Here is a 12,924-nt window from a genome sequence, read left to right on the forward strand (position 1 = left end):
CACACACACACACACAGACACACACACACACGTTATGTCTCTCTATCTTTCCATTGACTTCCATTCATTTCTACACTCTAACTACAGCCTCACCCTGACCCCCACCCTAACCCTAACCATTACCAGTACATAGCTAACCCTAAACCAAACCTTAGTCCTAAACCTAACCTCTAACCCAAAAACATCATTTCTCCTCGTGGGGACCAGGCTTTGGTCCCCACGAGGAGCAGTTGGTCCTCACAAGGTAGTATATGTTAGGAAAATTGTCCCCAGAATGCAGCAAATACATGGCCACACACACACACACACACACATACACACACCCAGACACACACTCAGACACATCCGTCACTAATTCACGGTGCAGAGGTGGCATGGTTTCAGGGTTAAACATTGACCTGAAGGAGTTTCACAGGAACCTGTAGTTCAACATCTTGTGTGTGTGTGTGTGTATGTGTGTGTGTGTGTGTGTGTAGTCCTCCTGAAACAAAAGGGGCTTTAGTTTAAAAGTTTTTTTTTTTACAAACATTTCTTCTCTCAAACTGGTTTATTTCACTTTAACTGTTTCTTTTAAATAACATCCTAAAGAATTTAAAATATCTAAATAAAAAAATTATTTATATATAAACTTTATTTATCTTATTGTCAGTTATTCTTCAGATAGATTTTATTTATACACATTTAGTTCAGTTTGCTGTGACCACTAGTTGTCATTTACAGTTTTTTTTTTCTTTAACACTTTTAACAGTTTTTAAAAAGTTTACAGAATTTAATGAATCAGAACTTTTTTTGTTTGATGTAAAATATTTTATATAAAAAAGCCTAAATATGGTTTACTCGTGTATTTTACCATACAGTTTGCTTCCTGTAAAACATATTTACACAATTATGTAATGAACAGGCCACACCCCTGTGAGTTTAGCTCCACCCTCTGTTTGTTTAGCCCCGCCCACATACTTCAGCCCGTTGTAGTGTCATTCAGCTGCAAACAGAAACCCCTCTGTGTGTGCGGCTGCGTCTGTCTTCTTCTCTGGCTTTCTCTGAGCGGACTGATGTGGAGGCATGCGGCGAGGCAGAGGTGCATGCTGGGATTGCTCAGGTGTCTGGGGATGGATTGTGGGAGCGGTCGAGCGAGGTGGGTTTCCTCTGAGAAAGAGAGAGCGAGAGGAGAAACGGGAGTGTGATGGTTAATGAGTGACAGAACGAGGCGACTGTCGGCCACTTTGGCTTCAGAGTTTCTTCAGTTTCACAGAAAACGTGTGTAAACAGGCTGAACCGGTTTCACTCATCTGGATGGAAGGAAACAGAAAAATGCAGAGAGGATTTTTGTGTTTTAACCAGGAAAACAGTTTAACGTTTCAGACCTTCTACACGTCACACGATCACTGTTTTAATGCAGATTCATCAAAACAGGTTTCTGTCTAAAAAAAGAATCCAAATCAATATTTTCAGGCTGTTGAAAACCATTTTAAACCAGCCGACATTCAGTCAGAACACGAGGGATCTGGCATCTTTACGTCTCGATGAAACAGAAATATGAAGCTAATTTGGAAGAAAGTGTCAGAAAAAAAAATAAGATCTTTACCTGAAGGAGAATCTTTTGATGAAACTTCCGCCGGTGGTTTCAACCAGAGAAAATCACAGTTCTTTAAATATTCAGGAGACCTATTAGAAACTTTTCTAATTATATTTAAATGTTATTATGATTTATTTAGTTATCCGCTCAAACCAAAAGGTAAAATCGTTCAGGTAAATGTTTGCTGATGAAGTTTGTGCAGAAAGTCAAAAAGCTCCTGATTCAAATTGCTTTAAAATATTGATCTTTTTGTTCTTCAAGCTTCTCGTTTATTATTCCTCCTGCTGTTGGCAGAATTAACTCTTCCATCTTCTGTTATTTCAGCGTTTAACTCCTTTAAATGTCCGTTTGGATCGATCAGTTAATTCTAATTCATTTATGAAGCCCTGCTCTTTAATTCATGTCCAAACCTTTCTGTCATCAAAACATTTGTGTTTGTGTGATTTCTTAAGTCTTCTTTATCTCCACAGTGTAACTGAAGGTAAATTATTTAATATTAAACTGTTAAATACACAGAATAATATCACTAAATGCTTTTATTTCCACAGCTTCAGACAAGAGGATTAACAACTTTATTTAAGGAACCTTATTTTCTAATGTCATTTTTATTTTTTAAAAGCTTAATCTTCTTATTTCAGGTGATTTTATTTCCTGATGTTTCAGATTTACTTTTTATTCAGTGAACCTCCTTTTATTCTGCTGGCTCCTCAGTTTCTCTTCTTCTGTGTTTATCTCAACCCGTCCAGATACGTTTATTCTCCGTCAGGTTTGTATGAAATAATATTTTTCCTACGATCGTTAACCGTCTGTGTTCCTCTGTGTCTGCAGAACCCGGTCTGTACGGCTCGGAGGGTTCTGGACTCCAGAATCAAACCAACAATCAAAGTAAGACAGCAGAAATCCCTCCCCACACCCAGAACCAGCCATCATCACTGACCTGTTCTTGTCTCATCAGACGCCACCTCCCCCGGCGCATATGGAGTGGGCGGAGCTCCAGGGGGCGCTGTGGGGTCTCCAGGCCCAAAACGCACAAGCTCTGGGACCGGAAACACGCTGAAGGTGAAATGTGTTCAGGAATCAGAAGAGGTGCTTCAGTCATTAGCAGCATTGGTGTTTAATCTGTAGCTGAACTGTTTGTTCCAGCGCTGGTTGACCAGTCCCGTTCGAAGACTCAGTCAGGGAAAAGCTGACGGACAGAAGAAGCCTCCAATCAGAACCAGGAGGCGGGACAACAGACCAGAGCTGGCCACGCCCCTCACTGGCAACGCACAAGCGGTACAAAAACACAAACATGAACACAAAACACCTGAGATGCTCCAAAGTTTTAAATCAGAAAGAAAATGATTCTCCGTTTCCGCAGAAGGCGAGGAAGGAGGAGGCAGGTCAAAGTGGAGGGGAGGAGGAGCCTGAGGAGGAGAGCCACACCCTTTTACCACCTCCAATGCAGATTATCAAAGACCCCAATAACCCAGAGGTAACAAGCTCACTCAGCTGATGTATCCAAAATAAAATCCTGGACAACACAAGCAGGTTTGGACCTTTCAGCTGTGGAAACATCTGAAACTGTCCAGAAGCAACATGTCCGACACACTTTACGGTGGAGAACATATCACACTTTAACGTCACCTTCTCATTCGTCCCTTCAGGCTCTGGATTCAGACCAGGGGTCGAATGAGTCGGACACGGAACAGAGAAACAAAGCCCTGAGAGGACGGATGTAAGACAAGCTCAGAGATTATTAGCAGGAAGTAAACATTAACAACTGGACCTAAACTGTGACTCTGTGCAGGTTTGTCGTTAACGAGATGGTCCAGTCAGAGAAGGACTATGTCAAGGACCTGGGAGTGATTGCTGAGGTGATTTAAAAACCCTAATATCTTTAAACACAAACAAAAAGAGACATGTACTCACCTGTGGTCTGTCAGGGCTTCATGTCCCGGCTGGAGGTCAGAGGGATCCCAGAGGACATGAGAGGGAAAGATAAGATCGTCTTCGGGAACATCCAGCAGATCTACGACTGGCACCGCGAGTGCGTCCCTCGAACACACACAACAAGTCCAACACGCTGTGACACAAAGACATCATCATGTCCACTGTTTGTCTGGCTTTCAGCTTCTTCTTGGTGGAGCTGGAGCGCTGTGTCCAGAACCATGACCTGCTGGCCGACCTCTTCATCAGACATGTGAGTTCTCCAGGAAGACACGGCGACTCAGTAAAGGACAGAGCTGGGACTGGGACTGGGTGGTCTATATCAGTGGTGTCCAATCCTGGTCCTCAGGGCCACCATCCTGCATGTTCTCCTTGTTTCTCTGCTCCAACACACCTGATCTGAATCAATGGGTGATTAACAGGCTCCTGCAGAACATGAAGAGGTGATTTAACCTCTGAATCAGGTGTGCTGGAGCAGAGAAACAAGGAAAACCTGCAGGATGGAGGTCCTGAGGACCAGGATTGGACACTCCTGGTCTAAATGGACTCTTTGAAACCTGTCCTGACTCTGGACTTGCTGGTCTTCACTTAAAGACTGGACCTAAAGAGTACTGATCTTGATTAATAAATGTATTTTGGACCTTCTTGAGGATTTTTCAGTCTGGACTTGAACTTTGTGGTCTCACCTCAGCCTCGGTCCTTTGGGACTTGACTCTGAACGGAGGACTTGGTGATCATGACACAAACCCAGATTTTATTGTGACTTTGCTCTTGATCCTGGACTTGGTTTGGATTGACTTGTTTGTTCAGAACTTGAATAAAGGATTTATGTGTCTTGAGTTTCTGATCTTCTTGAAGAGCTTGACTTGAGTAGACTGTCAGGTTTGGGTTTATATTGTGTTTTCTGTTATCCTGGTCTTAGTTCAGTTCTTGTTCCTCGTGTCTGTGTTTCCTGTTACATTCACTCCTCAGTCAGTCTCTGGTTCTCCTGCCACGCCCATCTCCACTCGACTTTTAACTCTTTGAACTTCACAAAGAACTTGTTTTAAGGACTTTTTACAGGCCCTGATCTGGGACTTGTTGACTCCAGAACTGATCTTACCTCAGATGTTGACCTTTTGTTTTTGGCACTTTAATCTGGACTTTTTAGTTTTGACTGATAACTCGATGTTCTGGACAAGGTTCCTGACTTTAGTTCTAACCAGGTGTTGACTGTGAAGTTTGAGAACGTGACCCGTTTCAGGTTTTCGGACTCGTTGGTCTCGACTCGTGCTGGCTTTGTAGAAGCACCAACTTGATATCATTCCTCCGTATTTAAATGTTGATACTGATAATGTGTCAGACATGTGTCCACTCCCTGGGAGAGACGTTCAGGACCTGCTGAAGTGTGTGTTTGTCTGCAGGAGCGTCGGCTACACATGTACATCGTCTACTGTCAGAACAAGCCGAGGTCAGAGTTCATCGTCATCGAGTACGAGACTTTTTTCGAGGTAACGCAGTTTTTTGGTTTCTCATTTATTAAAGTTCTTTAAAATATTATTCGTTGTAATAACTTGCATAATAACAGTAATATAGTTTATTTTCTTTACAGATTATTAGTCCAGCTGTTTTCTTGGTTGTTTCAGCAGAAAACCCCTGAAGCTCCGTCTCTTTTGTCCGTTTGCAGGAGATCCAGCATGAGATTAGCTGCAGGATGTCCATCAGTGATTATCTGATCAAACCCATCCAGAGAATCACAAAATACCAGCTGCTGCTCAAGGTGTGTCTGAACGTCAGGAATCCTCAGGCCAGTCAGTTTTATTTCCTCTGGGAGGTTTCAGATTATATTAAACATTTCTTCATGTTTCAAAATGGAGACTGGATGTAAATAAAGACTCGTTAGGCTTGACTCCAGACTTGACATTTAAAGTTGACTGACTTTGAATAAAACCTTCATCTTCATGGTCTGAGTTGGGCCTAAACACATGGACTTGGTATTTTTAATTTGGAGTCTGGGACTTTCTAATTAAAACTGAACTTTGGAGTTGTTGTTTAGGACCTGACCTGGTTTTCACTCTGAACTTGTTGGTGTTTACTCAAAGGGTCTGGAATAGGAACTGAGGACTTGAGGACTTGACTCCATCTTGCTGTTCTTTAAAAACACTTGCTGCTCATGACACAGAACTTGACTCGACTCTGGACTCTCTGATTATCAGTCGTGACCTCACTGAGGACTCGGGGTTTAATAGTCTCACAGCAGACTTGATTCTGGACTTGATGGTGTTGGCTCAGAACTGACAAAGCGTGACTGAAGACCTGTCCAGGGTGCACCTGACTTCTTGACCCCTGACCTCTGGAGAGATGCACCAACTCCCCGTGACCCTGAAGATGAACAAGCAGGTATAAGGGCTGATGGACGGATGGACAGCTGAAGCCTTGACCCTGGACTTCCTGGTTTTGACCTGGGACTAGTTTGCTCAGATACAGGATTTCAGCCTCAACATAAACCGGGTCCTGCTGGGTCTGAGTCCAAACTAGACTCAGAACCTTTAAATTGTTGGTTTTGATTTGAGAGTTTTTATTTTTCTCTCTTTTTCTGACATTGAGGTTTGTGTTTACTAAATGTTCTGGTTTTGATGTCTTTGAATCTGTTCCTGTCAGGATTTTCTCAAATACACATCCAAAGCTGGCCTGGATACCGAGGAGATCGAGGTGAGTCCTGTCTGCTGATCATTTTGTAATCCCTCAGATTTTACTGCTTGTTGTAGTATGCATCAGAAGTCACGTCATTTGTTCAAAAACCTTAACTGAGAACAAAGACGTGAATTCTTTTGTCCTTCTGACAGCTGCTGTCGTCTTTAAGAGCCGACAGAGACAAAGAGCTGTTTCTGCCGGCTTTGTGAGGACGATGATAAATGATTCACACAGGATGGAGAATCACCAGCCTGGAAAACAACAAACTCTTGTAATATTTAACGTGTGTGGATGTGTTATGTGTCCAGAAAGCGGTGGAGCTGATGTCACTGGTTCCCAAACGCTGTAATGACATGATGAACCTGGGACGCCTGCAGGGATATGAGGTAGACCTGGAGTGTCTTTCAGACGCTCATGTCCCCCTGGACCAGGCTAATCACTGCTGTCAAACACTGTTTCCTGTTTGCTCTGCAGCATCCAAGAGGCCAAAAATGTTTAGGGCTTAATTAGATTCACCCTAAGATATAAAATAAAATATTAATAACGAAACTCAGAGGATAAGATGGTTAGTTATCTGCATTAATTTTAAACATTTTAACAGTTTAGGGTGTTTTCCTGACCCCCAGTGGCTAAAAAACTTTTAACGCTGCTTTAAAATAACTGAATGTCAGTGATCTGGTTTTTGTTAGCCTTATTGAAACCAGTGATATTCTGTTAATATCAATAATGTAGTTCAAACACTTTGGGGATCTAATCTGAAGGAGTTGCCTGGTTCTGTCCAGGGGAAGCTGACGTCTCACGGGAAGCTGCTGCAGCAGGAAACCTTCTGCGTCTGGGAGCAGGACGGGGGAGTTCTGTCTCGCAGCAAAGAGCGCAGAGTTTTCCTGTTCGAGCAGATCGTCATCTTCAGCGAACTGCTGCGGAAAGGCTCCAACAACCCCGGGTACCAGTTCAAGAACAGCATCAAGGTGAGGCCGGTCCACACCAGCTGACTGTGGGGCTGGACCGACTCGTCAGGTGTTAACAGTCGCACCGTTGTCGTTCTGATCAGGTGACCTACCTGGCCATGCAGGACAGCGTGGACGGAGACCCCTGTAAGTTCGTGCTGTGGTCTCGGGGGTCAGCAGAACGCTTCACGCTGCAGGCGTCCTCCGCCAGCATCAAGATGACCTGGGTGGAGACCATCGCTGCTCTGCTGGACGCCCAGAACAACTTCCTGTCAGGTGAGCACAGACATATTCTTTAACTCCTGCTGATTATCTGTGAAGCAAACTGTTTTACCGAGACGCTGCCTTCAAGTACCATCGGGAAATTACCAATACCCTTTGGTTCTTCTTGAAGTATTCTTGGATCAGTTTTAATAAAATTTGACCTAATTATTCTTTATGAATAATAATCCTCCTGAATAATTCTGACTTCAGCAGCTTCAGTGATGCTTTCATCAGATTCAATCTATTGGTTTTCATTCCCAGCTCTCCAGTCGCCCATTGAGTACCAGAGGAAAGAGGGCGGGATCACTGCGACCCGGCCGCTGTCGTCAGGGCGACCACCATCGGCTCCGCCCACCCCTAACGGCCATGCAGCTCAGCCTCTTCCTGACAGCGATCAGGATGACCAGGTTTGGACTCCCTCCCTCCTTCTGCCTAAATGTGATGTTGTTGGACCTAAAACCCCCGTCTGCCCCCCCAGGAGCTGGTTCTGGTGCTGCAGGACTTCGTGGCGGTCCGGGAAGATGAGATCTCAGTGTTTCGAGGGGAGAAAGTCCAGATTCTGTCGTCCAACCAGCAGGGTCAGAGTCTGGTTTATCGGCCGGCCAACAGCGAATCGCCTGCTGCTGAAGGATGGGTGCCACGGAGCGTGCTGAAGACACACTGACACACACACACACACACACCTGCTGACTGCAGGGCCCTTCTACACACACTTCACTTCTGCAAACTAACAGGGTCAAAAAGCAAGAAACTCAGCGAGAATCCTAAATACGGTGAGTCGACCTGTTCAACACGCCGGTCCTGTTTCCCATCAAACCCTCTCATTTATAGGTTTTAAACTTAAATCTGTCAGCATCAAGTTTCCAAAAGCTTATTTCCTTTAAACCCTCATTCAGGACTCAAATGTTACAGTTAAAGGTTATTTTCTGCAAGTAAATACAGAAAAACAAAACTCAGTTTATTTTTGTTTATTCAATCTAACATGTGCCTTAGTTATTTTTGAGTGGCTTTAAAGAGTTGCAGGAAACCAGGATGTTGTTTTTCAGGAGCATTAATTAACAAAGCATTAGGATTTTATAAAACAAGTTATTAGATATTTAGCTTAAATGACCTGAGCTCATCTGCTGCATCTGTTGTTGAAGAAACTTCAGCTTGTGCTAACAACTGATTGGTTATTTCTTTTCATAAGCGTTTATTTACAAAAATACAAGAAAACCTAAAAAAAACCAGACCATGAAGGCTTTTCCCACATTCAGATGTTCTTATTTCAACCAACACTCGACTCTTCTGGGCCGATTTTGATAAAAACTGATACTGATGAAACATTTTTAAATACTGATATGCTGTTTCAACCACAAACAGTGTGTTAATTTTATATTGAAAAGAAAAATATCCGAGTCATTGTTTACTAACCTTCAGGACAGAAAGAGTTTGGTGTGAAAGAGAAACCACTCAGGATATCAGCGAGTACTTCTGATCAATAACTGGTAACTGATGGAGAAATATGAAGAACATTAAGGTACTCGTGTTGTGATGGACCAAAGTCAGAGTCAGGTGGAAAAACAAGAATTTCAGTCAAAATGTGAATTTTTTAACACTGAACATAAAACTGTAAATGTCACTCAGTTCGGATCTGCACATCCCGCTTGAAGCCAGAACTTTATTTTACCGTGTTTAGTAGTTGATATCGATGGCCTGTCAACAATATGGTGTTTGCCACATCAGTATTTGCCCAAAATGTAAATTTTACTGCCATAGGTGAGAAAGAAGAGCAGTAAAAACAGATTTAAGAAGCAGGAAGACGAAAAGTCTTAAAATTTTTCTGTCAAAATGTCTCCTAATGATTAATTAGTTTCTAATAAAAGTGTGTTTTGGACACAAACTGCAAAACACACAATGTTTACTCCAGACCCAGTGTTTGGTTTGTCCCTCCTGAGCCACCGTAGGAACATTTTATGTTAATTTTGGAAAGAGTTCTAACCAAACAGGGCCGTAGGACGTGTGGTTCGGTTTGGACCCGAACAGGTCGACGTCTCCATCCTTTAAGTTTCACATTAAAGACTGAATGTTTCCAAACACACACACACACACACACACACACACACACACACACACACACACACTCCCAGCAGCAGGTACTGTTAAACCCCTTCCTCCTTCCTGGTGCTTCAAACTTCAGCAAAAACAAAGCAGCACTCCTCTGCCCTCGCCTCGTCCAATCAGACGCTGCCGTTCACCTCGACGCAGCCAATCACACGCACCCCGACGACTTCACAAACTGTTCCCCGCGGACTGGTGGAGGGAGATCACATGACGTCATTAACCACCCATCGGTCCCAGCCGAGCGGGACTGCAGGAAGCTGCCGTTGCTTAGCAACCAGAGACAGTGTTAAAAAAATAAAAGCCTCCTGGAGGGAAGAGGCGTGTAGACTCATCGGCCAATCAGAACTGAGCTCTGTGTGTGTATTAAAGACTGAGGACACACACGTACACACTCCGTGCACACGCCACTGAAGATGAAGAAACGAGAGAAACTGTTTGTCAAATTAATATTTGTGTGTGTGTGAGAGGGAGACTGTGTGTGTGTGTGTGGTTGTGACACCGTCCTGTGTGTGTGTTTTTCCACGGACAGTTGTGGTGTCCCGGTGTAGCGTAGCCATGGTGACCCGTGTTTGCGGTGACGCCCTTTTTACTTTTTTTTTTTTTTAGCGAACCAGAGCTGCCGCCACCCTCCCCTCCCACTTTCCCTTCTCCCAGTCTCGCCCACCGCTGTTACCATGGCAACCGACAGCGATGGAGGAGTCAGAACGGCGGCCCCAGCTTTGGTTAGGTTGAATATTCTGATTATGCATCCTCTTCTTTCTGTAAATAGACCCGACGTCCACAGACTGTGGAGACTCATCTGTCCCGCATCTGTCTTCAGCTTCCCTCCACATGCCTCTCTGCCTGTCTCTCTGCCTGTCTCTCTGCCTGTCTCTCTGCCTGTCTCTCTGCCTGTCTCTCTGCCTGTCTCTTTCTCTACCTCTGTCCTCGTCTCTCGGTTTCTCTGGTGCCATTCTCAGACAACACCCCGGTCCTTAAGGAGCTCCGCAGCCTGTCAGGTGCACTGCAGGGCGGGCGGTACGGACAGCGGTGCACCATGAAGGCTTCAGGAGACACATAGCACACAGTTAGGGGTTTAAGGTGGAATGATTGGTGTAAATGGACAGCTTCGGATCACTGCGGGCTTATTCTAATGCAGCGTTCACATGTAAACGTCTTCACCCTCCTGTCAGTTTCAGCTCAGTCAGCACCACCTCTGATAAATGAAGATTATTTAAACAGCTTGACTTATAAACGAAGGCTGGAACCGTTTATATTAAGGTGGCGGTTGTCCCCTGTCCATATAGGGACCGTTTCTAACCCTAACCCAAAAGAAAACAGAACAGGAGCAGTATTATTAGAAATAAATGACAGAAATTCAGAAACAAAGCCAGCAGAGATTTAAAGCCAACAACTTTTTAACTTGAAGGATTTCACTTCACCTCTGATGTCAGATGGAGCCAAAAATCACATTCTGATCTTTTCCCACACGGAGAAAAAGATCTTTAAATTTACTGCTAAGATAAGTTTTACTCTGAAACAAATCAGAAGGTTGTGACTGCAGCTGAACGGAGGGAAACAGAAACTTTGACTACATGTGAACACGGCGTCAAGATAGACTCCAACATCTGTCCTTTCCTTAAAACGAGTCACACTGACAGCTTCTAAAAGAGAAACAATCGACACCAGTCTGCAGTTTCATCACGTTCGAGCAGCTGGAACAAAACAAGATGGTTTTTATCAACAAAGTCTGGGAGCGTGCACGCTCCGGCGTTTCTTCATGTCTGCTGGAAATGTTCTGAAAACTGACAGAAGAAACTGAAAAAAATCAGACTGGTAAAATAAAACTCTACCAACAGTTACCTTCAAGTCAGCATTAATTTCATTAAACCTAAAAGTATAAAATTATCATGACATTTACCTTCAAAAATTTGTCAAAAAATCACAAATTCAACAAACAAACAAACCTACTTTTTCACCCTGATTCAAAAATGTAGAAAATAAAACCATTAAAACCACGTTTTTTATGCAACTGGTCGATGCTGTCGTGTTTTTGCACTTAAATGTAGTTTAATGCTGAGTTCAAGTCCTGTGGTAGCTGTTGTAATTACCAGTTTTATGTAAACTGAAACTGTGACTGGAGCTGAAAACAAAGCTGTTTGACCTAAAACCAAGGAAATAGAGTTCCTGTTTATCGTGTAAAAACATTTCTGATCCCACAAAACCTGAACTCTGCATTTAACGGGGCACTGAAGCTAAAGACGGACGCCTCTTTGTTGCCTGTTCTGAAATATAGAATGACTTTGTGTTTTTATGTGAGTGTCAAGACTGTCGATGCAAATAAAAAAGCCGAAAACCAAGAAAAGTTTATGGTAGCTGAACTCGGAGTGCACAAGAAGGGTGGAAGGTGGAACTGTGGAGCACTACGAAGGGCACAGGATGGCAGCAGTGCACTCTGAATATGGTGCACTATGAAGAGTTTAAGGTGGAACGATGTGCACTTTGAAGAGCTGATGGCTGGACAAAGGGCACTGCAGGTGGTTTTAATTTAAAGTTGCACATTATTAGAAGTTTAACGAGGAGGATGGTGCACTGACAAGGGATAAGAATGGAAGGTAGTGCACTCAGCTTGTTTTAGGAGGAAGAGCACACTGCAGAGAGCCTACAGTCGTGCACTGGTACGAGTTAAAGGCCGTGCACTAACGTTCAGAGTTGCAGACGGTGCACAACAGAAGGCAAAGGGTGCTGTTTGAGACCTCGCCTTGTTGCCGCCTGACAAATTCAATTAACCGATCAAACAGTGTTATTTGTACAGAACTAATAGCTGCTAACAGCTCTCTGTCGTTGTTTGTAATAAACTTCATTTTTCATCCAAAGCCGTCTGTCTGTGGTCACTTTGAGTCCTGGTGCCTCCGTTTGCACAGTTCAGTGATTATTTGTGACTTTTACACAGGTAGTCAACACGTTACTTAGACTTTTGTTTTACTAACAACTGGTGGAGATCTTTGGACATTTACTAAAAGGATTTATTAAAATGAAATGTGGGGAATAAAAGCAGCCACAGCAAAGATAAATCTAACTTACTGCAACACGTCAGGCTGTATTTCCATAAAACAAAACGACACACAGCTATAACTCTCCTGTTCTTATGAGCTCAAACCAGAAAACTTTGGGTCAAAATGAGGGAAAATGCTCCAATTTAGCTAGAAATAAAGTGAAGAAGATCTCCAGTTTGTTAATAACTGTGAGTGAAAACCATTAAAATCAAAGTTCCTCAAAGAAAGATGGTCAGGGATGTTCACAGCAGAACATCATGAAACCAGTCAAGGAATTTCAGGGAGGAAGGACAGCCGTGATCTCTGACCCCTCGGAAGGAACCGCATCAGGAACCATCATTTATCAGCAGCTGACAGAACCACATGGACCAGGGCTTACTTAGGAGAACAGTCACAC

At 43.5% G+C, this 12,924-nt stretch overlaps 1 protein-coding gene and 1 long non-coding RNA gene across 3 annotated transcripts in view; one reads left to right on the forward strand and one right to left on the reverse strand.

Moving 5' to 3' along the window:
* Positions 1 to 11,822, forward strand: part of kalrnb (kalirin RhoGEF kinase b) — a 45,112-nt gene extending 33,290 nt beyond the window's left edge. Inside the window, exons 42-57 of one of the 2 annotated variants that reach the window (XM_017434543.3) lie at positions 2,405 to 2,461; positions 2,532 to 2,635; positions 2,720 to 2,851; positions 2,937 to 3,050; positions 3,223 to 3,293; positions 3,366 to 3,432; positions 3,502 to 3,605; positions 3,689 to 3,758; positions 4,909 to 4,995; positions 5,172 to 5,264; positions 6,146 to 6,196; positions 6,487 to 6,564; positions 6,961 to 7,146; positions 7,230 to 7,401; positions 7,651 to 7,796; positions 7,868 to 11,822. In XM_017434543.3, coding sequence (XP_017290032.1) covers positions 2,405 to 2,461; positions 2,532 to 2,635; positions 2,720 to 2,851; positions 2,937 to 3,050; positions 3,223 to 3,293; positions 3,366 to 3,432; positions 3,502 to 3,605; positions 3,689 to 3,758; positions 4,909 to 4,995; positions 5,172 to 5,264; positions 6,146 to 6,196; positions 6,487 to 6,564; positions 6,961 to 7,146; positions 7,230 to 7,401; positions 7,651 to 7,796; positions 7,868 to 8,053 — 1,718 coding nt within the window. In that variant the 3' untranslated portion in view covers positions 8,054 to 11,822. The remainder of the gene's footprint in view (positions 1 to 2,404; positions 2,462 to 2,531; positions 2,636 to 2,719; positions 2,852 to 2,936; positions 3,051 to 3,222; positions 3,294 to 3,365; positions 3,433 to 3,501; positions 3,606 to 3,688; positions 3,759 to 4,908; positions 4,996 to 5,171; positions 5,265 to 6,145; positions 6,197 to 6,486; positions 6,565 to 6,960; positions 7,147 to 7,229; positions 7,402 to 7,650; positions 7,797 to 7,867) is intronic. The other variant, XM_017434544.3, reaches the window with a different exon arrangement.
* LOC112451308 lies at positions 651 to 3,602 on the reverse strand. Its single transcript, XR_005232751.1, has 3 exons — positions 3,488 to 3,602; positions 2,514 to 2,762; positions 651 to 1,146 (listed from the first exon to the last, which is right to left on the reverse strand). It is a non-coding gene; the product is annotated as an uncharacterized LOC112451308 (long non-coding RNA).
* Positions 11,823 to 12,924: the final 1,102 nt, after the last annotated feature.

The sequence above is a fragment of the Kryptolebias marmoratus genome, linkage group LG23, assembly GCF_001649575.2.
Source record: "Kryptolebias marmoratus isolate JLee-2015 linkage group LG23, ASM164957v2, whole genome shotgun sequence".
In the NCBI taxonomy this organism is placed as follows: Eukaryota; Metazoa; Chordata; class Actinopteri; order Cyprinodontiformes; family Rivulidae; genus Kryptolebias; species Kryptolebias marmoratus.